At 47.3% G+C, this 25,794-nt stretch overlaps 1 protein-coding gene across 7 annotated transcripts in view; it reads left to right on the top strand.

The window, feature by feature from the left end:
* Positions 1–25,794, top strand: part of CYLD (CYLD lysine 63 deubiquitinase) — a 328,802-nt gene that overhangs the window by 284,714 nt on the left and 18,294 nt on the right. For all 7 annotated transcript variants that reach the window (XM_063945313.1, XM_063945314.1, XM_063945318.1 and 4 more), the window contains 3 exons: positions 18,902–19,034; positions 20,797–20,905; positions 21,629–21,747. In XM_063945313.1, coding sequence (XP_063801383.1) covers positions 18,902–19,034; positions 20,797–20,905; positions 21,629–21,747 — 361 coding nt within the window. The remainder of the gene's footprint in view (positions 1–18,901; positions 19,035–20,796; positions 20,906–21,628; positions 21,748–25,794) is intronic.

The following is a 25,794-nucleotide window of genomic DNA, read 5'->3' as shown; positions in this document are numbered from 1 at the left end:
TCTACCTCTCCTCCCCTGATCTCTCCACGGCTCTCCTCACTCGTACCTCAAACTGTCTTTCTGCTATCTCTTCCTGGATGTCTCAGCGCTTTCTTAAACTCAACATGTCTAAGACTGAGCTGATCATCTTCCCACCCTCCCGCACAGCCTCACCTCCCACAATCTCATTATCCATTGATGGCACGACTATCTCCCCTAGCCCCCAAGTACGCTGTCTTGGCGTAATCCTTGACTCCTCCCTCTCCTTCAAACCACACATTCAGCACCTCTCACAAACCTGTCATTTTCATCTCAAAAACATTTCCAGAATCAGACCTTTTCTCACCCAGGATGCCACGAAGATCATTATTCACTCACTGATTATTTCCAGACTGGACTACTGTAATCTCCTCCTAACTGGCCTCCCTGACAATTACCTCTCTCCACTCCAATCTATCCTCAATGCTGCTGCCCGGCTCATCTTCCTCACCAAACGCACTACGTCTACCTCCCCTCTCCTACAGGCCCTCCACTGGCTTCCCTTCCCTTTCAGAATCCAATTCAAACTTCTCACACTCACTTACAAAGCTCTCACCCACTCCTCTCCCATCTACATCTCTGACCTTATCTCCCTTTACTCTCCCACCCGTCCTCTTCGCTCTGCTAATGCACGCCGACTCTCCTGTCTTCTGATTACTTCCTCCCACTCCTATCTCCAAGATTTTTCACGTGCTGCTCCCTTTCTCTGGAATTCTTTACCTCTCCCCCTCAGACTCTCCACCTCTCTACAAAACTTCAAACGGGCTCTTAAGACCCATTTCTTTACCAAACCTAGCCAAATCTCCATCTAACCCTCTGTTCCACGCTCTCTATGTACCCCATCTGTGTCACCCCTGTCTGTCTACCCCTCCCCTTAGAATGTAAGCTCTCACGAGTAGGGCCCTCTTCCCTCATGTGCTTATACGTTTCTTACTTTAATAATCCTCAACTGCCCAGATCCCGCAGTTTTTTGGCCACCTGGAACTTATCTCTATGTTTACTGGTGTAGTTATGCTTAGTTGCCCTGTACTTGTCCTATATTGTCTTCAACTGTATGTCACTGTTTTCCTGTTTTGATTATGTGCATATGTACTCTGTAATTGGGCGCTGCGGAACCCTTGTGGCGCCATATAAATAAAGGATAATAATAACCATTACCAGTTTCAAGCTCTACCGTTTGGCCTCTCGTCAGCGCCTCGGGTATTCACCAAAGTGATGTCTGTGATGATAGCTCATCTCAGATCCCTGGGAGTGATAATAGTTCCGTACTTGGACGATCTGCTCATCAAAGCTCCGTCTCAACAGATGCTCCTCCAACATGCGTTGCTAACGTACAATGTACTAGTTCAGCACGGTTGGATTGTCAACTTCAAGAAATCACATCTAATTCTGTCTCAACGACTTCAATTGCTAGGTATGATTCTCGATACGGTAAATCAAAGAATTTACCTACCAGAACAGAAAGTACAGATTATTAGTCATCTGGTACAATTAGTGCTCAAGCCACGCACAGTCTCTGTACATTTGTGCATTCGCCTCTTAGGCACAATGGTGGTGGCTTTCGAAGCGCTTCAGTTCGGAAGATTTCACTCACGTCCTTTTCAACTGGATGTGCTCGCACAGTGGTCGGGCTCGCATCTGCAGATTCACCACAGGGTGAGATTGTCGCCACGGGCCAGGGTATCTCTACTCTGGTGGCTCAAAGTACACAATCTAACCGGAAGGAAACGGTTCTGCGCCTGGAATTGGATAATTCTAACGACGGACGCGAGTCTCAGTGGTTGGGGAGCTGTAGTTCAAAATTGTCAGCTCCAGGGTCTCTGGGCGGATCACGAAAGATTGCTGTCTATAAATGTGCTGGAACTCCGGGCAATTTACAATGTGCTACGGCAAGCAGTGCACATGCTTCGGTCGCAGACTGTCCAGGTGCAGTCAGACAATGCGACTGTGGTCGTGTACATCAACAAACGAGGAACGAGAAGCCGCATGGGAATGCGGGAAGTAGCTTGAATCCTCAATTGGGCCGAGCTACACCAAGTGATATTGTCGGCAGTGTTCATTCCGGGAGTGGACAACTGGGAGGCGGATTATCTCAGCCGTCGGGATTTTCATCCAGGAGAATGGGTATTAAATCCAGAAGTGTTTCACGTGTTGGTCCAGAGGTGGGGTTACCCTCAAGTGGACCTGATGGCATCTCGCCACAATCCCCAAACGCCCCAGTATGTGTCCAGAATGAGAGATCCAAAGGCAGTGGCGGTGGATGCTCTCACAATCGCGTGGCCGTACAGCCTCGTGTATCTGTTTCCACCGTTTCCGCTGCTCCCTCTGTTGCTAAAACGGATCAAAAGAGAGTCCGTCACAGTCATACTAGTGGCGCCTCATTGGCCTCGGAGAGCTTGGTTCTCGGATCTCCGCGGACTACTGGAAGACGATCCCTTGGCCGCTCCCACTACGTCCGGACCTGTTACAACAGGGTCCGTTCCTTTACCCCGATTTAGCGCGGCTGCGTTTGACGGGGTGGCTGTTGAGACCGCCCTCTTAAGAAGAGAGGGCATTCCAGAATCGGTTATACCAACCATGTTACGAGCTAGGAAGCCGGTTACGGCAGCTCATTATTACAGAATTTGGCGTGCCTATATAGGTTGGTGTGAAGCTCGGAAGTTTCCGACTTCATCTTTCAAGTTATCCCGTCTTTTGTTATTTCTACAGACGGGGTTAGATGGAGGACTGCGTTTATCTACACTAAAGGTGCAGGTATCTGCGTTGTCAATTTACTTTCAAAGACGATTGGCTCTATTGCCGTCTGTACACACCTTTCTGCAAGGTGTCCTCAGAATACAGCCTCCATTCATTCCACCTGCACCGCCATGGGACTTGAATCTGGTTTTAGATTTCTTACAGTCTTCATATTTTGAACCCTTACAACAAGTGGATATTAAGTTTCTTACTTGGAAAACAATTTTTCTCCTAGCCTTAGCTTCGGCAAGGCGTATTTCAGATTTGGGTGCCTTGTCATGCAAGCCACCGTATTTGGTATTTCATGATGACCGAGCGGAACTTCGGACGAATCCCACTTTCTTACCAAAGGTAGTGTCATCTTTTCACATCAATCGACTAATAGTAGTTCCTGTGTTAATAGGAGATTCTGGAACTTTAGATGTGGTACGCGCACTACGCGTTTATGTATCCCGAACGTCTACAGTTCGTAAGACGGATATGTTGTTTGTTCTCTATGATGCTGCCAAGATGGGTTGGCCAGCTTCTAAGCAGACCTTATCCAGATGGATACAATTGACCATACGTCAGGCTTACCTTCATGCTAGGTTACAGCCGCCTACATCAGTAACAGCTCATTCCACACATTCTGTGGGAACTTCATGGGCAGCTGGTCGTGGAGCTTCTACGACGCAGCTTTGCCGTGCGGCTACATGGTCTTCAGTGCACACGTTTGTGCGCTTTTACAAGTTTGATACGTTTGCGGCATCAGCATCTAGCTTTAGCCGCCTAGTGTTACAGGTGCCAAACAGCTCTCCCGCCCACGGGGGAAGCTTTGGTACGTGCCAAGAGTACTCCAGTGACCCCTAGTGAATGAAAAAGAAAATAGGATTTTGGTACTTACCAGGTAAATCCTTTTCTTTGAATCCATAGGGGGCACTGGGCGCCCACCCAGAGCAGTTTTACCTGGTTTGTGGTAAGTTCAGGGGATCTTATGGTAACACATTCTCACCGACTGGTTCAAATTATCAAGTTCTATCGGTTATGGTGTCAACTGTTTAGTTGTCAGTAACGTTATGTGTCAACTTTATTGTTGTCCGTTATGTTATATGTAATTCTCCATTGTCAACCACTCTATAGCTCCTGTTCGGCTCAGTAAAAAACACTGAGGTACTCTGGGATATGGAGGGGTGGAGTGTTCTAAATTTAAATATTCAATGCCCTGTTCCTGCGGAAGCCGTCCATATCCCAAGAGTACTCCAGTGCCCCCTATGGATTCAAAGAAAAGGATTTACCTGGTAAGTACCAAAATCCTATTTTTGTTAATTTTTAAATACAATTTTCATGAATCACTTAAAAATGAAAGCGCTCATAGCATGTGATCCCATCATGATCCCAAAATAAAACTTTGGGAATTTATTACCAACAGTATGAACAATTTTTTAGTTTTTTTTCCCCAAAAATAAAAACAGTCGTCTTTTTGATAAATTATACTTTTTTATGGAATCATGCTGCTGTGTTATGTATAATATGAAAGCCCATAAAGATAGTTTTAAAATGAGACCTTGCCCAATTCTGTAGCTTAATTAGGTGAGCTGCAAGTGCAATTTAAAACAATGTTAATAAGTAAATTTTTCATTAAAAAATTGCATCTCTAAAGGCATATAACTTCAGAACCAGTGTGCATGTCAGCCTAAGATTTGGGAAGGGGTATTCTTTACACCCATTTCAGCATTTATTATCCCAAATTTCATAACAATCTGAAACAGTCAATTTGAAACCTGTGTTGATTTGGTGTGGAATAACCCGTGAGCCTTCCATTATATCCCTTCATTTTTCTGATACTAATACGTTTTTTAACTCTAATACTTAAAATAAATTGACATGGTAATTTTATATATATATTTTTTTTATAAATATTTTACAATCTTTACACCCTGAATACTAAAAACTTACTGTGAAGCTATACATGAAACTTAGCACGGAATAATTTTTTGCTGAATTATTTGTTTTTTGGGTTTTTTAACCATTTTGCTGCAGAAGTTTTTTCAACCCTGTACAGATGTGTCCTCATACACCTAGCCTAAGTACGCCATGTGGCATGAGATGCCTTGCGCATGTGAGCCATGCTGAGCAGTGTAGAATATTTTTTGCATATTTTTCACCTGAATGTGCATCTTAGTCGCAATCAGATGTGACAAAATCACTTCATAAGACTGCACGGATTCATTTGATATGCAGCACTTGTATATCTGTGTGCGACTGAGTCTTAGGGGGACATGTACTAAGCAGTGATAAAAGTGGAGAAGTGAGCCAGTGGAAAAGTTACCCATGGCAACAAATCAGCTGCTCTGTATACTTTGATAGTATGCAAATTATAAATGTTGCGTCAATGCTGATTGGTTGCCATGGGCAACCTCTCCACTGGCTCACTTCTCCACTTTTATCACTGTTTAGTACATCTCCCCCTTAACCTGTATACGAAGCACAACGGAACTTGTCGTAAGGAGAAAACAAGGCTGCTGCATCATAGTACTTTGTATACAGATTCAGACTCGCACAGAGATATAAAAGTTTTGCATATCAAATGAATTAGTGCAGTCTTGCATTGCCAATGAGACACACATTTGTATGATAAAGTCAGATCAAGCAGAGTCGCAGGGGACCTGGCGCACTGAGAAGGAATGTTTGGCACTACTGCAGCAATAGTGTATGACAGAGGTTCCCAAACTGTGTGCCGTGGCTCCCTGGGGTGCCTCGGGACGCTTGCAGGGGTGCCCTGGGTTGGTGGTCCAGGACCAATTCAAATTCATGGTCAATATAATAGGCAAAATCAGTGCTGGTGGCTGCCAGTCATAAAATATGTGGCCAAACAGAAGCAAATCTTGTCCCTCACCACACAACTGACCCTAAGGATGACATATAAACGCAATCTACTTTATGTAATATTTCTTTCTAAATTTCTCAATAAAATTTTTGGCCTAGGGGTGCCGTGAAAAAAATTCTGATATTCTAGGGCGCCGTGATTCAAAAAAGTTTGGAAACCACTGGTGTATGAGGACAAATCTGTATTTCTGTGGATCCTCGGTTTTGCTTCATTGCTGTCCATTTCTTTATAACATCTGACACAGCAAAGAAAGCTACTCAGAATGGGATTGTTGTGCATTAAAAAGGAGAGTGTAGGATGTATTCTCATACCATGTAGCTGTGTAATGACCCAGCCGAGTTGGCATAGATAGCTCCAACTACCAAAATAAATCGGCATCATGCTTAAGTAGTCCATGTACTTTTTACCCTTTATTGTGGGAAATCCCATTTCTCTGACGTCCTAGTGGATGCTGGGAACTCCGTAAGGACCATGGGGAATAGCGGCTCCGCAGGAGACTGGGCACAAAAGTAAAGCTTTAGGACTACCTGGTGTGCACTGGCTCCTCCCCCTATGACCCTCCTCCAAGCCCCAGTTAGATTTTTGTGCCCGAACGAGAAGGGTGCACACTAGGGGCTCTCCTGAGCTGCTTAGTGAAAAGTTTAGTTTTAGGTTTTTTATTTTCAGTGAGACCTGCTGGCAACAGGCTCACTGCATCGAGGGACTAAGGGGAGAAGAAGCGAACTCACCTGCGTGCAGAGTGGATTGGGCTACTGGACACCATTAGCTCCAGAGGGATCGAACACAGGCCCAGCCATGGAGTCCGGTCCCAGAGCCGCGCCGCCGGCCCCCTTACAGAGCCAGAAGCAAGAAGAGGTCCGGAAAATCGGCGGCAGAAGACATCCTGTCTTCACCAAGGTAGCGCACAGCACTGCAGCTGTGCGCCATTGCTCCTCAGCACACTTCACACTTCGGTCACTGAGGGTGCAGGGCGCTAGGGGGGGGCGCCCTGAGCAGCAATAAAAACACCTTGGCTGGCGAAAATACATCACATATAGCCCCCAGGGCTATATGGATGAATTTTAACCCCTGCCAGATTACACTGAAAAACGGGAGAAAAGGCCGCCGAGAAAGGGGCGGAGCCTATCTCCTCAGCACACTGGCGCCATTTTCCCTCACAGCTCCATTGGAGGGAAGCTCCCTGGCTCTCCCCTGCAGTCACTACACTACAGAAAGGGTTAAAAAAGAGAGGGGGGCACTAATTAGGCGCAGTATAAACAATACAGCAGCTATAAGGGGAAAAACACTTATATAAGGTTATCCCTGTATATATATAGCGCTCTGGTGTGTGCTGGCAAACTCTCCCTCAGTCTCCCCAAAGGGCTAGTGGGGTCCTGTCCTCTATCAGAGCATTCCCTGTGTGTGTGCTGTGTGTCGGTACGTTTGTGTCGACATCTATGAGGAGGAAAATGATGTGGAGGCGGAGCAAATTGCCTGTAATAGGGATGTCACCCACTAGGGGGTCGACACCTGAGTGGATGAACTGCTGGAAGGAATTACATGACAAAAGACAGTGATTGACATGAGACAGCCGGCTACTCAGCTTGTGCCTGTCCAGACGTCTCATAGGCCGTCAGGGGCTCTAAAGCGCCCGTTACCTCAGATGGCAAATACAGACGCCGACACGGATACTGACTCCAGTGTCGACGGTGAAGAGACAAATATGACTTCCAGTAGGGCCACACGTTACATGATTGAGGCAATGGAAAATGTTTTACACATTTCTGATAATACGAGTACCACCAATAGGGGTATTATGTTCAGTGAGAAAAAACTACCTGTAGTTTTCCTGAATCTGAGAAATTAAATGAGGTGTGTGATGAAGCGTGGGTTTCCCCCGATAAAAAAACTGATAATTTCTAAAAAGTTATTGGCATATATCCTTTCCCGCCAGAGGTTAGGGTGCGTTGGGAAACACCCCCTAGGGGGGATAAAGCGCTCACACGCTTGTCAAAACAAGGGCTCTACCCTCTCCTGAGATGGCCGCCCTTAAGGATCCTGCTGATAGAAAGCAGGAGGGTATCCTAAAATGTATTTACACACATACTGGTGTTATACTGCGACCAGCAATCGCCTCAGCCGGGATGTGCAGTGCTGGGTTGGCGTGGTCGGATTCCCTGACTGAAAATATTGATACCCTAGATAGGGACAGTATATTATTGCCTGTAGAGCATTTAAAAGATGCATTTCTATATATGGGTGATGCACAGCGGGATATTTGCCGACTGGCATCAAGAGTAAGTGCGCTGTCCATTTCTGCCAGAAGAGGGTTATGGACACGACAGTGGTCAGGTGATGTGGATTCCAAATGGCATATGGAAGTATTGCCTTATAAAGGGGAGGAGTTATTTGGGGTCGGTCTTTCAGACCTGGTGGCCACGGCAACAGCTGGGAAATCCACGTTTTTACCCCAGGTCGCCTCTCAACATAAGAAGACGCCGTATTATCAGGCGCAGTCCTTTCGTTCCCATAAGGGCACGTGGGCAAAAGGTTCCTAATTTCTGCCCCGTGACAGAGGGAGAGGGAAACGGCTGCAGAAATCAGCCAGTTCCCAGGAACAGAAGCCCTCTCCCGCCTCTGCCAAGCCCTCAGCATGACGCTGGGGCTTTACAAGCAGACAGGGAGGCAGTGTTGGAAGCCATTCACAAGCTATATTCCCAGCAGGTGATAATTAAGGTACCCCTCCTGCAACAGGGAAAGGGGTATTACTCCACACTGTTGTGGTACCGAAACCGGACGGCTCGGTGAGACCGATTTTAAATCTAAAATCTTTGAACACTTACATACAGAGGTTCAAATTCAAGAGAAGGGGACTACATGGTGTCTCTGGACATCAAGGATGCTTACCTTCATGTCCAAATTTACCCTTCTCACCAAGGGTACTTCAGGTTTGTGGTACAGAACTGTCACTATCAGTTTCAGACGCTGCCGTTTGTATGGTCCACGGCACCCCGGGTCTTTACCAAGGTAATGGCCGAAATGATGATACTCCTTCGAAGGAAGGGAGTTTTAGTTATCCCTTACTTGGACGATCTCCTGATAAGGGTAAGATCCTGGGAACAGTTGGAGGTCGGTGTAGCACTATCTCAGGTAGTGTTGCGACAGCACGATTGGATTCTCAATATTCCAAAATCGCAGCTGGTTCCGACGACTCGTCTTCTGTTCCTAGGGATGATTCTGGACACAGTTCAGAAAAAGGTGTTTCTCCCGGAGGAGAGAGCCAGGGAGTTATCCGAGCTAGTCAGGAACCTCCTGAAACCGAGCCAAGTCTCAGTGCATCAATGCACAAGGGTTCTGGGAAAAATGGTAGCTTCCTACGAAGCAAAGCCATTCGGCAGATTCCACGCAAGAACTTTCCAGTGGGACCTGCTGGACAAATGGTCCGGGTCGCATCTTAAGATGCATCAGCGGATAACCCGGTCACCAAGGACAAGGGTGTCCCTCCTGTGGTGGTTGCAGAGTGCTCATCTTCTAGAGGGCCGCAGAGTCGGCATTCAGGACTGGGTCCTGGTGACCACGGATGCCAGCCTGCGAGGCTGGGGAGCAGTCACACAGGGAAGGAATATCCAGGGCTTATGGTCAAGCCTGGAGACATCATTTCACATAAATATCCTGGAGCTAAGGGCCATTTACAATGCTCTTAGCTTAGCAAGACCTCTGCTTCAAGGTCAGCCGGTGTTGATCCAGTCGGACAACATCACGGCAGTCACCCATGTAAACAGACAGGGTGGCACAAGAAGCAGTCAATGGCAGAAGCTGCAAGGATTCTTCGCTGGGCGGAAAATCATGGGATAGCACTGTCAGCAGTATTCATTCCGGGAGTGGACAACTGGGAAGCAGACTTCCTCAGCAGGCACGGCCTCCACCCGGGAGAGTGGGGACTTCACCCAGAAGTCTTCCACATGATTGTAAACCATTGGGAAAAACCAAAGGTGGACATGATGGCGTCCCGCCTAAACAAAAAATTGGACAGGTATTGCGCCAGGTCAAGGGACCCTCAGGCAATAGCTGTGGACGCTCTGGTAACACCGTGGGTGTACCAGTCAGTGTATGTGTTCCCTCCTCTTCCTCTCATACCAAAAGTACTGAGAATTATAAGACGGAGGGGAGTAAGAACTATACTCGTGGCTCCGGATTGGCCAAGAAGGACTTGGTACCCGGAACTTCAAGAGATGCTCACGGAGGACCCGTGGCCTCTACCTCTAAGAAGGGACCTGCTCCAGCAAGGACCCTGTCTATTCCGAGACTTACCGCGGCTGCGTTTAACGGCAGGGCGGTTGAACGCCGGATCCTGAAGGAAAAAGGCATTCCGGATGAAGTCATCCCTACCCTGATCAAGCCAGGAAGGATGTAACCGCAAAGCATTATCACCGCATTTGGCGAAAATATGTTGCGGGGTGCGAGGCCAGTAAGGCCCCGATGGAGGAATTTTCAACTAGGTCGATTCCTGCATTTCCTGTAAACAGGAGTGTCTATGTGCCTAAAATTGGGGTCCATTAAGGTTCAAATTTCGGCCCTGTCAATTTTCTTCCAGAAAGAACTAACTTCAGTTCCTGAAGTTCAGACGTTTTGTAAAAGGGGTACTGCATATACAGCCTCCTTTTGTGCCTCCAGTGGCACCTTGGGATCTCAATGTAGTTTTGGGGTTCCTAAAGTCACATTGGTTTGAACCACTTGAGTCTGTGGAGTTAAAATATCTCACATGGAAAGTGGTCATGTTGTTGGCCCTGGCCTCGGCCAGGCGCGTGTCAGAATTGGGGGCTTTATCCTGTAAAGGCCCTTATCTGATCTTCCAGACAGGGCGGAATTGAGGACTCATCCTCAATTTCTCCCTAAGGTGTTTTCAGCGTTTCACGTGAACCAGCCTATTGTGGTACCTGCGGCTACTAGGGACTTGGAGGACTCCAAGTTGCTGGACGTAGTCAGGGCCCTGAAAATATATGTTTCCAGGACGGCTGGAGTCAGAAAATCTGACTCGCTGTTTATCCTGTATGCCCCCAACAAGCTGGGTGCTCCTGCTTCTAAGCAGACTATTGCTCGTTGGATTTGTAGCACAATTCAGCTTGCACATTCTGTGGCAGGCCTGCCACAGCCAAAGTCTCGGCTTTACAACTTTGCCGAGCAGCTACTTGGTCAGGGGCAAACACGTTTGCTAAATTCTAGAAATTTGATACCCTGGCTGAGGAGGACCTGGAGTTCTCTCATTCGGTGCTGCAGAGTCATCCGCACTCTCCCGCCCGTTTGGGAGCTTTGGTATAATCCCCATGGTCCTTACGGAGTTCCCAGCATCCACTAGGACGTCAGAGAAAATAAGAATTTACTTACCGATAATTCTATTTCTCATAGTCCGTAGTGGATGCTGGGCGCCCATCCCAAGTGCGGATTGTCTGCAATACTTGTACATAGTTATTGTTACAAAAATCGGGTTATTGTGGTTGTGAGCCATCTTTCCAGAGGCTCCTCTGTTATCATGCTGTTAACTGGATTCAGATCACAGGTTGTACGGTGTGATCGGTGTGGCTGGTATGAGTCTTACCCGGGATTCATAAATCCTTCCTTATTGTGTACGCTCGTCCGGGCACGGTATCCTAACTGAGGCTTGGAGGAGGGTCATAGGGGGAGGAGCCAGTGCACACCAGGTAGTCCTAAAGCTTTACTTTTGTGCCCAGTCTCCTGCGGAGCCGCTATTCCCCATGGTCCTTACGGAGTTCCCAGCATCCACTGCGGACTATGAGAAATAGAATTATCGGTAAGTAAATTCTTATTATTGTGGTTTACGAACTATACTTTATGTATGCATGTATGTGTGTGTATATATATATATATATATATATATATATATACACTGCTCAAAAAAATAAAGGGAACACTAAAATAACACATCCTAGATCTGAATGAATGAAATATTTTTATTAAATACTTTGTTCTTTACATAGTTGAATGTGCTGACAACAAAATCACACAAAAATTAGCAATGGTAATCAAATTTATTAACCCATGGAGGTCTGGATTTGGAGTCACCCTCAAAATTAAAGTGGAAAAACACACTACAGGCTGATCCAACTTTGATGTAATGTCCTTAAAACAAGTCAAAATGAGGCTCAGTAGTGTGTGTGGCCTCCATGTGCCTGTATGACCTCCCTACAACCCACACAAGTGGCTCAGGTAGTGCAGCTCATCCAGGATGGCACATCAATGCGAGATGTGGCAAGAAGGTTTGCTGTGTCTGTCAGCGTAGTGTCCAGAGCATGGAGGCGCTACCAGGAGACAGGCCAGTACATCAGGAGATGTGAAGGAGGCCGTAGGAGGGCAACAACCCAGCAGTAGGACCGCTACCTCCGCCTTTGTGCAAGGAGGAACAGGAGGAGCACTGCCAGAGCCCTGCAAAATGACCTCCAGCAAGCCACAAATGTGCACGTGTCTACTCAAACGATCAGAAACAGACTCCATGAGGGTGGTATGAGGGCCCAACGTCCACAGGTGGGGGTTGTGCTTACAGCCCAACACCGTGCAGGACGTTTGGCATTTGCCAGAGAACACCAAGATTGTCAAATTCGCCACTGGCGCCCTGTGCTCTTCATAGATGAAAGCAGGTTCTCACTGAGCACATGTGACAGACGTGACAGAGTCTGGAGACGCCAAGGAGAACATTCTGCTGCCTGCAACATCCTCCAGCATGACCGGTTTGGCAGTGGGTCAGTAATGGTGTGGGGTGGCATTTCTTTGGGGGACGCACAGCCCTCCATGTGCTCGCCAGAGGTAGCCTGACTGCCATTTGGTACCGAGATGAGATCCTCAGACCCCTTGTGAGACCATATGCTGGTGCGGTTGGCCCTGGGTTCCTCCTAATGCAAGACAATGCTAGACCTCATGTGGCTGGAGTGTGTCAGCAGTTCCTGCAAGATGAAGGCATTGATGCTATGGACTTGCCCACCCGTTCCCCAGACCTGAATCCAATTGAGCACATCTGGGACATCATGTCTCACGCCATCCACCAACACCACGTTGCACCACAGACTGTCCAGGAGTTGGCGGATGCTTTAGTCCAGGTCTGGGAGGAGATCCCTCAGGAAACCATGCACCACCTCATCAGGAGCATGCTCAGGCGTTGTAGGGAGGTCATACAGGCACGTGGAGGCCATACACACTACTGAGCCTCATTTTGACTTGTTTTAAGGACATTACATCAAAGTTGGATCAGCCTGTAGTGTGTTTTTCTCTGACGTCCTAGTGGATGCTGGGAACTCCGTAAGGACCATGGGGAATAGCGGTTCCGCAGGAGACTGGGCACAAAAGTAAAAGCTTTAGTACTACCTGGTGTGCACTGGCTCCTCCCCCTATGACCCTCCTCCAAGCCTCAGTTAGATTTTTGTGCCCGAACGAGAAGGGTGCACACTAGGTGGCTCTCCTGAGCTGCTTAGTGAAAAAGTTTAAGTATAGGTTTTTTATTTTCAGTGAGTCCTGCTGGCAACAGGTTCACTGCACCGAGGGACTAAGGGGAGAAGAAGCGAACTCACCTGCGTGCAGAGTGGATTGGGCTTCTTAGGCTACTGGACATTAGCTCCAGAGGGACGATCACAGGCCCAGCCATGGATGGGTCCCAGAGCCGCGCCGCCGGCCCCCTTACAGAGCCAGAAGACAGAAGAGGTCCGGGAAATCGGCGTCAGAAGACGTCCTGTCTTCAATAAGGTAGCGCACAGCACCGCAGCTGTGTGCCATTGCTCTCAGCACACTTCACACTCCGGTCACTGAGGGTGCAGGGCGCTGGGGGGGGGGCGCCCTGAGACGCAATAAAAACACCTTAGATGACGAAAAATACATCACATATAGCTCCTGGGCTATATGGATGCATTTAACCCCTGCCAGTTTTTCCTTAAAAAAGCGGGAGAAAGGCCGCCGAGAAGGGGGCGGAGCCTATCTCCTCAGCACACAAGCGCCATTTTCCCTCACAGCTCCGCTGGAAGGACGTCTCCCTGACTCTCCCCTGCAGTCCTGCACTACAGAAACAGGGTAAAACAAGAGAGGGGGGGCACTAATTTGGCAGATTAATCAATACAGCAGCTATATAAGGGAAAAACACTTATATAAGGTTAACCCTGTATATATATAGCGCTCTGGTGTGTGCTGGCAAACTCTCCCTCTGTCTCCCCAAAGGGCTAGTGGGGTCCTGTCCTCTATCAGAGCATTCCCTGTGTGTGTGCTGTGTGTCGGTACGTTGTGTCGACAGGTATGAGAAGGAAAATGGTATGGAGGCGGAGCAATTGCCTGTAATAGTGATGTCACCCCCTAGGGAGTCGACACCTGACTGGATGGTCTTATGGAAGGAATTACGTGATAGCGTCAGCACTTTACAAAAGACTGTTGACGACATGAGACAGCCGGAAAATCAGTTATTACCTGTCCAGGCGTCTCAAACACCGTCAGGGGCTCTAAAGCGCCCGTTACCTCAGATGGTCGACACAGACCCAGACACGGACACTGACTCCAGTGTCGACGGTGAGGAAACAAACGTGTTTTCCAGTAGGGCCACACGTTACATGATCACGGCAATGAAGGAGGTTTTGAACATTTCTGATACTACAAGTACCACAAAAAAGGGTATTATGTGGGGTGTGAAAAAACTACCCGTAGTTTTTCCTGAATCAGGTGAATTAAATGAGGTGTGTGATGAAGCGTGGGTTTCCCCCGATAAAAAACTGCTAATTTCTAAAAAATTATTGGCATTATACCCTTTCCCGCCAGAGGTTAGGGCGCGTTGGGAAACACCCCCTAGGGTAGATAAGGCGCTCACACGCTTATCAAAACAAGTGGCGTTACCGTCTCCTGATACGGCCGCCCTCAAGGAACCAGCTGATAGGAAGCTGGAAAATATCCTAAAAAGTATATACACACATACTGGTGTTATACTGCGACCAGCAATCGCCTCAGCCTGGATGTGCAGTGCTGGGGTGGCTTGGTCGGATTCCCTGACTGAAAATATTGATACCCTGGACAGGGACAGTATATTATTGACTATAGAGCATTTAAAGGATGCATTTCTATATATGCGAGATGCACAGAGGGATATTTGCACTCTGGCATCAAGAGTAAGTGCGCTGTCCATTTCTGCCAGAAGAGGGTTATGGACGCGGCAGTGGTCAGGTGATGCGGATTCCAAACGGCATATGGAAGTATTGCCGTATAAAGGGGAGGAGTTATTTGGGGTCGGTCTATCGGACCTGGTGGCCACGGCAACGGCTGGGAAATCCACCTTTTTACCCCAGGTCACCTCTCAGCAGAAAAAGACACCGTCTTTTCAGGCTCAGTCCTTTCGTCCCCATAAGGGCAAGCGGGCAAAAGGCCACTCATATCTGCCCAGGGGCAGAGGAAGGGGAAAAAGACTGCAGCAGGCAGCCTCTTCCCAGGAACAGAAGCCCTCCCCCGCTTCTGCCAAGTCCTCAGCATGACGCTGGGGCCTTACAAGCGGACTCAGGTACGGTGGGGGGTCGTCTCAAGAATTTCAGCGCGCAGTGGGCTCACTCGCAAGTGGACCCCTGGATCCTGCAGGTAGTATCTCAGGGGTACAAATTGGAATTCGAGACGTCTCCCCCCTCGCCGGTTCCTGAAGTCTGCTTTACCAACGTCTCCCTCCGACAGGGAGGCGGTATTGGAAGCCATTCACAAGCTGTATTCCCAGCAGGTGATAATCAAGGTACTCCTACAACAGGGAAAGGGGTATTATTCCACGCTGTTTGTGGTACCGAAGCCGGACGGCTCGGTGAGACCTATTTTAAATCTGAAATCCTTGAACACTTACATACAAAGGTTCAAATTCAAGATGGAGTCACTCAGAGCAGTGATAGCGAACCTGGAAGAAGGGGACTATATGGTGTCTCTGGACATCAAGGATGCTTACCTCCATGTCCCAATTTGCCCTTCTCACCAAGGGTACCTCAGGTTTGTGGTACAGAACTGTCACTATCAGTTTCAGACGCTGCCGTTTGGATTGTCCACGGCACCCCGGGTCTTTACCAAGGTAATGGCCGAAATGATGATTCTTCTTCGAAGAAAAGGCGTCTTAATTATCCCTTACTTGGACGATCTCCTGATAAGGGCAAGGTCCAGGGAACAGTTAGAGGTCGGAGTAGCACTATCTCAAGTAGTACTACGACAGCACGGGTGGATTCTAAATATTCCAAAATCGCAGCTGATTCCGACGACACGTCTGCTGTTCCTAGGGATGATTCTGGACACAGTCCAGAAAAAGGTGTTTCTCCCGGAGGAGAAAGCCAGGGAGTTATCCGAGCTAGTCAGGAACCTCCTAAAACCAGGCCAAGTGTCAGTGCATCAATGCACAAGGGTCCTGGGAAAAATGGTGGCTTCTTACGAAGCGATTCCATTCGGCAGATTCCACGCAAGAACTTTTCAGTAGGATCTGCTGGACAAATGGTCCGGATCGCATCTTCAGATGCATCAGCGGATAACCCTGTCTCCAAGGACAAGGGTGTCTCTCCTGTGGTGGTTGCAGAGTGCTCATCTTCTAGAGGGCCGCAGATTCGGCCTTCAGGACTGGGTCCTGGTGACCACGGATGCCAGCCTGAGAGGCTGGGGAGCAGTCACATAGGGAAGAAATTTCCAGGGCTTGTGGTCAAGCATGGAAACGTAATTTCACATAAATATCCTGGAACTAAGGGCCATTTACAATGCCCTAAGTCAAGCAAGGCCTCTGCTTCAGGGTCAGCCGGTGTTGATCCAGTCGGACAACATCACGGCAGTCGCCCACGTAAACAGACAGGGCGGCACAAGAAGCAGGAGGGCAATGGCAGAAGTTGCAAGGATTCTTCGCTGGGCGGAAAATCATGTGATAGCACTGTCAGCAGTGTTCATTCCGGGAGTGGACAACTGGGAAGCAGACTTCCTCAGCAGACACGACCTCCACCCGGGGGAGTGGGGACTTCACCCAGAAGTCTTCCACATGATTGTGAACCGTTGGGAAAAACCAAAGGTGGACATGATGGCGTCCCGCCTCAACAAAAAACTAGACAGATATTGCGCCAGGTCAAGGGACCCTCAGGCAATAGCTGTGGATGCTCTGGTAACACCGTGGGTGTACCAGTCAGTGTATGTGTTCCCTCCTCTGCCTCTCATACCCAAGGTACTGAGAATCATAAGAAGGAGAGGAGTAAGGACTATACTCGTGGCTCCGGATTGGCCAAGAAGGACTTGGTACCCGGAACTTCAAGAGATGCTCACGGAGGACCCGTGGCCTCTACCTCTAAGAAATGACCTGCTCCAGCAGGGACCCTGTCTGTTCCAAGACTTACCGCGGCTGCGTTTGACGGCATGGCGGTTGAACGCCGGATCCTGAAGGAAAAAGGCATTCCGGATGAAGTCATCCCTACCCTGATCAAAGCCAGGAAGGATGTAACCGTGCAACATTATCACCGTATTTGGCGTAAATATGTTGCGTGGTGTGAGGCCAGGAAGGCCCCTACAGAGGAATTTCAACTGGGTCGTTTCCTGCATTTCCTGCAAACAGGACTGTCTATGGGCCTAAAATTAGGGTCCATTAAGGTTCAAATTTCGGCCCTGTCGATTTTCTTCCAGAAAGAACTGGCTTCAGTTCCTGAAGTTCAGACGTTTGTCAAGGGGGTACTGCATATACAGCCTCCTTTTGTGCCTCCAGTGGCACCTTGGGATCTCAATGTAGTTTTGGGGTTCCTAAAATCACATTGGTTTGAACCACTCACCACTGTGGACTTGAAATATCTCACATGGAAAGTGGTAATGCTGTTAGCACTGGCTTCAGCCAGGCGTGTCTCAGAATTGGCGGCTTTATCCTATAAAAGCCCTTACCTAATTTTTCATACGGACAGGGCAGAATTGAGGACTCGTCCTCAATTTCTCCCTAAGGTGGTTTCAGCGTTTCACTTGAACCAGCCTATTGTGGTACCTGCGGCTACTAGGGACTTGGAGGACTCCAAGTTGCTGGACGTAGTCAGGGCCCTGAAAATATATGTTTCCAGGACGGCTGGAGTCAGAAAATCTGACTCGCTGTTTATCCTGTATGCCCCCAACAAGCTGGGTGCTCCTGCTTCTAAGCAGACTATTGCTCGTTGGATTTGTAGTACAATTCAGCTTGCACATTCTGTGGCAGTCCTGCCACAGCCAAAATCTGTAAAAGCCCATTCCACAAGGAAAGTGGGCTCATCTTGGGCGGCTGCCCGAGGGGTCTCGGCTTTACAACTTTGCCGAGCAGCTACTTGGTCAGGGGCAAACACGTTTGCTAAATTCTACAAATTTGATACCCTGGCTGAGGAGGACCTGGAGTTCTCTCATTCGGTGCTGCAGAGTCATCCGCACTCTCCCGCCCGTTTGGGAGCTTTGGTATAATCCCCATGGTCCTTACGGAGTTCCCAGCATCCACTAGGACGTCAGAGAAAATAAGAATTTACTTACCGATAATTCTATTTCTCGTAGTCTGTAGTGGATGCTGGGCGCCCATCCCAAGTGCGGATTGTCTGCAATACTTGTACATAGTTATTGTTACAAAAATCGGGTTATTATTGTTGTGAGCCATCTTTTCAGAGGCTCCTCTGTTATCATGCTGTTAACTGGGTTCAGATCACAGGTTGTACGGTGTGATTGGTGTGGCTGGTATGAGTCTTACCCGGGAATCAAAATCCTTCCTTATTGTGTACGCTCGTCCGGGCACAGTATCCTAACTGAGGCTTGGAGGAGGGTCATAGGGGGAGGAGCCAGTGCACACCAGGTAGTCCTAAAGCTTTTACTTTTGTGCCCAGTCTCCTGCGGAGCCGCTATTCCCCATGGTCCTTACGGAGTTCCCAGCATCCACTACGGACTACGAGAAATAGAATTATCGGTAAGTAAATTCTTATTTTCCACTTCAGTTTTGAGGGTGACTCCAAATCCAGACCTCCATGGGTTAATAAATTTGATTTCCATTGATCATTTTTGTGTGATTTTGTTGTCAGCACATTCAACTATGTAAAGAATAAAGTATTTAATAAGAATATTTCATTCATTCAGATCTAGGTTGTGTTATTTTAGTGTTCCCTTTATTTTTTTGAGCAGTGTGTGTGTGTGTGTATATATATATATATATATATATATATATATATATATATATATATAGCAGGAGGTGAACCACATTCCATTATTAGAATATTTTTTTTGTCAATCCTGTATTCTGTGCACTTATATTATGTTTGGTTTGATTACCAATGTATCACGAACTCGTAGGTCAGCAGGACAGAAAGTACAAGACTGCTACTTCTACCAGATCTTCATGGACAAGAATGAGAACGTTGGGGTACCCACCATACAGCAGCTATTAGAGTGGTCATTTATTAACAGCAGCTTAAAGTTCGCAGAGGTGAGCATGTCTTTGGTAACTAGAGTTAGCCATGCAAACATAAGTTTTGTGGAAACAAGAAAAAATCAGCGTATTTCATTTACTAAATGTATTTGTTCCTAGACTTTTTTAAATAAATCAAAATTGCAGTAAAAAATAGTTTTTTTTAAAGTTTTTTTTTTTTGAGGTTAAGAATTTTTATGTTTAAAAAAAATATATATTCTCCCAATTTTCTTTTCTTTTCAGTGTATGTGCTAAATATTAATACTCTACTAGAAGGAATTGGCACATTGACATTAATAGAAAATTATGAGGCAATGATACAAGTTATAGAATAGTCTGAAATTTGTATATGCTTATAGTACATAGGCCCAAATGGATTAAGCCTTACAAAGTGATAAAGTGGAGACAGATATGGGGCGGGATTCAAATGTTTTATTGCCCCCGATCTCCCGTCTAAAGTGACGGGAGATGGCGGGGTGATATTCTAATGACCCCTTTTATCGCGCTGATCGCGCACATAAGAGACGGGTTTAACCACGTAAAGCAGCTAAACCCGACTAAAGACATGGGCGCAATCGTGAAAAGTCCTGTTTGGGCGTCCAAACGGGTCACTTTTGCGCATTTCAGCTCACCACCCTTGCTGATATCGCACCCATCGGCAGCAACATTTGAATACTGCCGGCGGGCGCGATTTGAATCCCTCCCAAAGAGTGATAAAGTACCAGCCAATCCTAACTGCCATGTCACAGGCTGTGTTTAAGAAAAGAGAGTTAGGAGCTGATTGGCTGGTGAATTATCACTCTTCATCCATCTCCACTTTCCTGCACTGTGTGGACGATATGGAGACGAAGGGAAACCCCATTTTTATGTAGCCTGTTCCCTGGATGCAATAAGCCTCATGGGTCTGTGCAAAAAAGACACTAGGAATTCTATAGATTGTAAGCTTGCGAGCAGGGCCTTCCTACCTCTATGACTGTTTGTTATCATCCATTTTGTTATTGTTATTTCAAATTGTAAAGCGCAACGGAATTTGCTGCGCTATATAAGAAACTGTTAATAAATAAAATAAATAATAAACATGCAAATTAAATTCACGCTTAAGTATTTATACCGCCCCCAGAGTCGGTATGGACAATAAATGAATGTGTTACTAAAACTGGAAGATAGCCAGACAAAATGGGATATTCAATTTGGCCCGAAGAGACATCGGGAGTAAAAATCCCCAATGTTTCTTGGGGTGCTGCGGTTGGGCTGTTTGGTTAGCTCGGTCGGTAAAACGTGCATTTACACCCAATGTTTCTTGGGGTGCTGCGGTTGGGCTGTTAGGTTAGCTCGGTCGGTAAAATGTGCATTTACACCCAATGTTTCTTGGGGTGCTGCGGTTGGGCTGTTAGGTTAGCTCGGTCGGTAAAATGTGCATTTACACCCAATGTTTCTTGGGGTGCTGCAGTTGGTCTGTTAGGTTAGCTCGGTCAGTAAAACGTGCATTTACACCCAATGTTTCTTGGGGTGCTGTGGTTGGGCTATTTGATTAGCTCAGCTGGTAAAACGTGCATTTACACCCGTAAACACATAGGTTCAGTGAATCCTGTGTGTTTTCTGGTGAAATAGCCCCATTTTCGGATGAAACCGGGGCGGTTATCGGGGATTTTGTTTCGATGCCCTTCTCTGCCCGGCGATACATTACACCCGACAGCAAGCCGGGGTAATTTAATATCCCAGATAGACTCATTTTATATGGGTGATATAAATCTTTTATCTCTCATTTATCTTTACATAGGCTCCATCATGTCTAATAATTCAGATGCCTCGATTTGGAAAAGACTTTAAGATGTTCAACAAAATATTCCCTTCCCTGGATCTGAATATCACAGATTTATTAGAAGACAGTGAGTAGAAATGTATTACTGTAAAAGAAATGTAATTATAATTCTGTAAAACATGTGGATTTTTATGGCTCAAATGCGTTAAAAGGTTAAAAAAAAAGAGATCTATCGTGTGTTTTTAATTACAGGTTTCAAATCTCTTTTCTTGATACAGTTAAAGCTAAAAACAAATTCCATTTCTACGTTATGTAAGCCTAGTACTTGTATAGTGAGAATATCGCTGGACCTATTCAATTAGCTGGGATTACCCCACACATGAATCCCCGATTTAGGACTGAATCTCGCAGCTTCATGAGGTGAGAGGTGAAGTCCGCAAGAAAATAGTAAAATCGGGGGTTCACATGTGGGGTCAAACCCATTGATGCCACCGTTTGCACTGAATCAGTGGCTTTCTGTGCAGAATTCCCTGAGTTTGGGAGCGTGAAAAGGGCAATGTTATTGAATATCCTTTCTCTGCACCGCAGAGATTTTAGACGGCAATAAGCTATTCCCCAGTATGTATCTAAGTGTCTGATGTACAAACAATGACAGTAGCCCTAAACACCTGTTTATTTACATATATATTTAGCAGGATTTTTAAATGCTGTTAATTAGTATAAATGACTGTAGCAAGTTTGGGCTATTCTTGTGTTCTCAACATGGCATACCTATGCTGCAGCTGGCTACTTGGTGATCCAGCTTTGGTTCTTGTTAGTCACCACCTGTCTTTCTCCCACTCTCCACCAGCTCCCAGGCAGTGCCGTATCTGTGGAGGGCTTGCCATGTATGAATGCAGAGAGTGCTATGATGACAGTGACATTTCTGCCGGGAAAATCAAGCAGTTCTGTAAAACCTGTAACACCCAGGTTAGTGTGCACAGTGTATAAGTATGTTTTCTACAAGCTACTTCCTTAGATTTAACAGCAGGTATGTCTGTTCAATAAAATGTGGTTTTATTTTGTAAAAACCATTAAAGGTAGGCAGTACAAATGTACAGTAACGCTTAGCAACACATGTTCTTGTAAAAAATTGTGAAACGGAAATATCTGGTTGCCATAGGCTTGTGCATTGGTTTCATGTGGGTTAATAAACATTTGTAAATGTAATTTCTCTGACGTCCTAAGTGGATGCTGGGGACTCCGTCAGGACCATGGGGATTAGCGGCTCCGCAGGAGACAGGGCACAAAACTAAAGCTTTAGGATCAGGTGGTGTGTACTGGCTCCTCCCCCTATGACCCTCCTCCAAGCCTCAGTTAGGTTTTTGTGCCCGTCCGAGCAGGGTGCAATCTAGGTGGCTCTCTTAAGGAGCTGCTTAGAAAAAGTTTTTAGGTTTCTTATTTTCAGTGAGTCCTGCTGGCAACAGGCTCACTGCATCGAGGGACTTAGGGGAGAGAAGTTCAACTCACCTGCGTGCAGGATGGATTGGCTTCTTAGGCTACTGGACACCATTAGCTCCAGAGGGAGTCGGAACACAGGTCTCACCCTGGGGTTCGTCCCGGAGCCGCGCCGCCGACCCCCCTTGCAGATGCTGAAGATTGAAGGTCCAGAAACCGGCGGCAGAAGGCTTTTCAGTCTTCATGAAGGTAGCGCACAGCACTGCAGCTGTGCGCCATTGTTGTCACACACTTCACACCAACGGTCACGGAGGGTGCAGGGCGTTGCTGGGGGCGCCCTGGGCAGCAATGTGTATATTACCTTATTCTGGCTAAAAATACATCACATATAGCCCCTGGAGGCTATATCGATGTATTTAACCCCTGCCAGGTCTCAGAAAAACGGGCGAAGAAGCCCGCCGAAAAGGGGGCGGGGCCTATTCTCCTCAGCACACAGCGCCATTTTCCCTCACAGAAAGGCTGGTGGGAAGGCTCCCAGGCTCTCCCCTGCACTGCACTACAGAAACAGGGTTAAAACAGAGAGGGGGGGGCACTTATTTGGCGATATATATATATATATATTAAAATGCTATAAGGGAAAAACACTTATATAAAGGTTGTCCCTGTATAATATAGCGTTTTTGGTGTGTGCTGGCAAACTCTCCCTCTGTCTCCCCAAAGGGCTAGTGGGGTCCTGTCCTCTATCAGAGCATTCCCTGTGTGTGTGCTGTGTGTCGGTACTTGTGTGTCGACATGTATGAGGACGATGTTGGTGAGGAGGCGGAGCAATTGCCGGTAATGGTGATGTCACTCTCTAGGGAGTCGACACCGGAATGGATGGCTTATTTAAGGAATTACGTGATAATGTCAACACGCTGCAAGGTCGGTTGACGACATGAGACGGCCGGCAAACCAATTAGTACCTGTCCAGGCGTCTAAAACACCGTCAGGGGCGTTAAAACGTCCTTTTACCTCAGTCGGTCGACACAGACACAGGCACGGACACTGACTCCAGTGTCGACGGTGAAGAAACAAACGTATTTTCCTTTAGGGCCACACGTTACTAGTTAAGGGCAATGAAGGAGATGTTACATATTTCTGATACTACAAGTACCACAAAAAAAGGTATTATGTGGAGTGTGAAAAAACTACATGTGGTTTTTCCTGAATCAGATAAATTAAATGAAGTGTGTGATGATGCGTGGGTTTCCCCCGATAGAAAATTATTGGCGGTATACCCTTTCCCGCCAGAAGTTATGGCGCGTTGGGAAACACACCTTAGGGTGGATAAGGCGCTCACACGCTTATAAAAACAAGTGGCGTTACCGTCTCCAGATACGGACGCCCTCAAGGAACCAACTGATAGGAGGTTGGAAAATATCCTAAAAAGTATATACACACATACTGGTGTTATACTGCGACCAGCGATCGCCTCAGCCTGGATGGGCAGCGCTGGGGTGGCTTGGTCGGATTCCCTGACTGGAAATATTGATACCCTTGACAGGGACAGTATTTTATTGACTATAGAGCATTTAAAAGATGCATTTCTATATATGCGAAACTCTGGCATCAAGAGTAAGTGCGATGTCCATATCTGCCAGACGATGTTTATGGACACGACAGTGGTCAGGTGATGCAGATTCCAAACGGCACATGGAAGTATTGCCGTATAAAGGGGAGGAGTTATTTGGGGTCGGTCCATCGGACCTGGTGGCCACGGCAACAGCTAGAAAATCCACCTTTTTTACCCCAAGTCACATCTCAGCAGAAAAAGACATAGTCTTTTCAGCCTCAGTCCTTTCGTCCCCATAATATCTGCCCAGGGATAGAGGTAAGGGAAGAAGACTGCAGCAGGCAGCCCATTCCCAGGAACAGAAGCCTTCCACCGCTTCTGCCAAGTCCTCAGCATGACGCTGGGGCCGTACAAACAGGTGCGGTGGGGGGTCGTCTCAAGAGTTTCAGCACGCAGTGGGCTCACTCGCAAGTGGACCCCTGGATCCTACAAGTAGTATCCCAGGGGTACAGATTGGAAATTCGAGACGTCTCCCCCTCGCAGGTTCCTGAAGTTTGCTTTACCAACGTCTACCTCCGACAGGGAGGCAGTATTGGAAACAATTCACAAGCTGTATTCCCAGCAGGTGATAATCAAAGTACCCCTCCTACAACAAGTAAAGGGGTATTATTCCACACTATATTGTGGTACTGAAGCCAGACGGCTCGGTGAGACCTATTCTAAATGGAGTCACTCAGAGCAGTGATAGCGAACCAGGAAGAAAGGGACTATATGGTGTCCCTGGACATCAAGGATGCTTACCTCCATGTCCAAATTTGCCCTTCTCACAAAGGGTACCTCAGGTTCGTGGTACAAAACTGTCACTATCAGTTTCAGACGCTGCCGTTTGGATTGTCCACGGCACCCCGGGTCTTTACCAAGGTAATGGCCGAAATGATGATTCTTCTTCAAAGAAAAGGCGTCTTAATTATCCCTTACTTGGACGATCTCCTGATAAGGGCAAGGTCCAGAGAACAGTTGGAGGTCTGAGTAGCACTATCTCAAGTAGTTCTACGACAGCACGGGTGGATTCTAAATATTCCAAAATCGCAGCTGTCTCCGACGACACGTCTGCTGTCCCTAGGGATGATTCTGGACACAGTCCAGAAAAAGGTGTTTCTCCCGGAGGAGAAAGCCAGGGAGTTATCCGAGCTAGTCAGGAACCTCCAAAAACCAGGAAAAGTATCAGTGCATCATTGCACAAGGGTCCTGGGAAAAATGGTGGCTTCTTACGAAGCGATTCCATTCGGCAGATTTCACGCAAGAACTTTTCAGTGGGATCTGCTGGACAAATGGTCCGGATCGCATCTTCAGATGCATCAGCGGATAACCCTGTCTCCAAGGACAAGGGTGTCTCTTCTGTGGTGGCTGCAGAGTGCTCATCTACTAAAGTGCCACAGTTATGCATTCAGGACTGGGTCCTGGTGACCACGGATTCCAGCTTGAAAGGCTGGGGAGCAGTCACACAGGGAAAAAATTTCCAGGGAGTGTGATCAAGTCTGGGGACTTCTCTCCGCATAAATATACTGGAGCTAAGAGCAATTTACAATGCTCTAAGCTTAGCAAGACCTCTGCTTCAAGGTCAGCCGGTATTGATCCAGTGGGACAACATCACGGCAGTCGCCCACGTAAACAGGCAGGGCGGCACAAGAAGCAGGAGGACAATGGCAGAAACTGCAAGGATTCTTCGCTGGGCGGAAAATCATGTGATAGCACTGTCAGCAGTTTTCATTCCGGGAGTGGACAACTGGGAAGCAGACTTCCTCAGCACGACCTCCACCCGGGAGAGTGGGGACTTCATCGAGAAGTTGTTTCCACATGATTGTGCACCGTTGGGAAAGACCGAAGGTGGACATGATGGCGTCCCGCCTGAACAAAAAACTGGACAGGTATTGCGCCAGGTCAAGAGACCTTCAGGAAATAGCTGTGGACGTTCTGGTAACACCATGGGTGTACCAGTCGGTGTATGTGTTCCCTCCTCTGCTTCT

Source organism: Pseudophryne corroboree, chromosome 11, assembly GCF_028390025.1.
Source record: "Pseudophryne corroboree isolate aPseCor3 chromosome 11, aPseCor3.hap2, whole genome shotgun sequence".
Taxonomy (NCBI): domain Eukaryota; kingdom Metazoa; phylum Chordata; class Amphibia; order Anura; family Myobatrachidae; genus Pseudophryne; species Pseudophryne corroboree.
The sequence above is the reverse complement of the archived record's forward strand: the minus strand, read 5'-3'. Positions and strand labels throughout refer to the sequence as shown.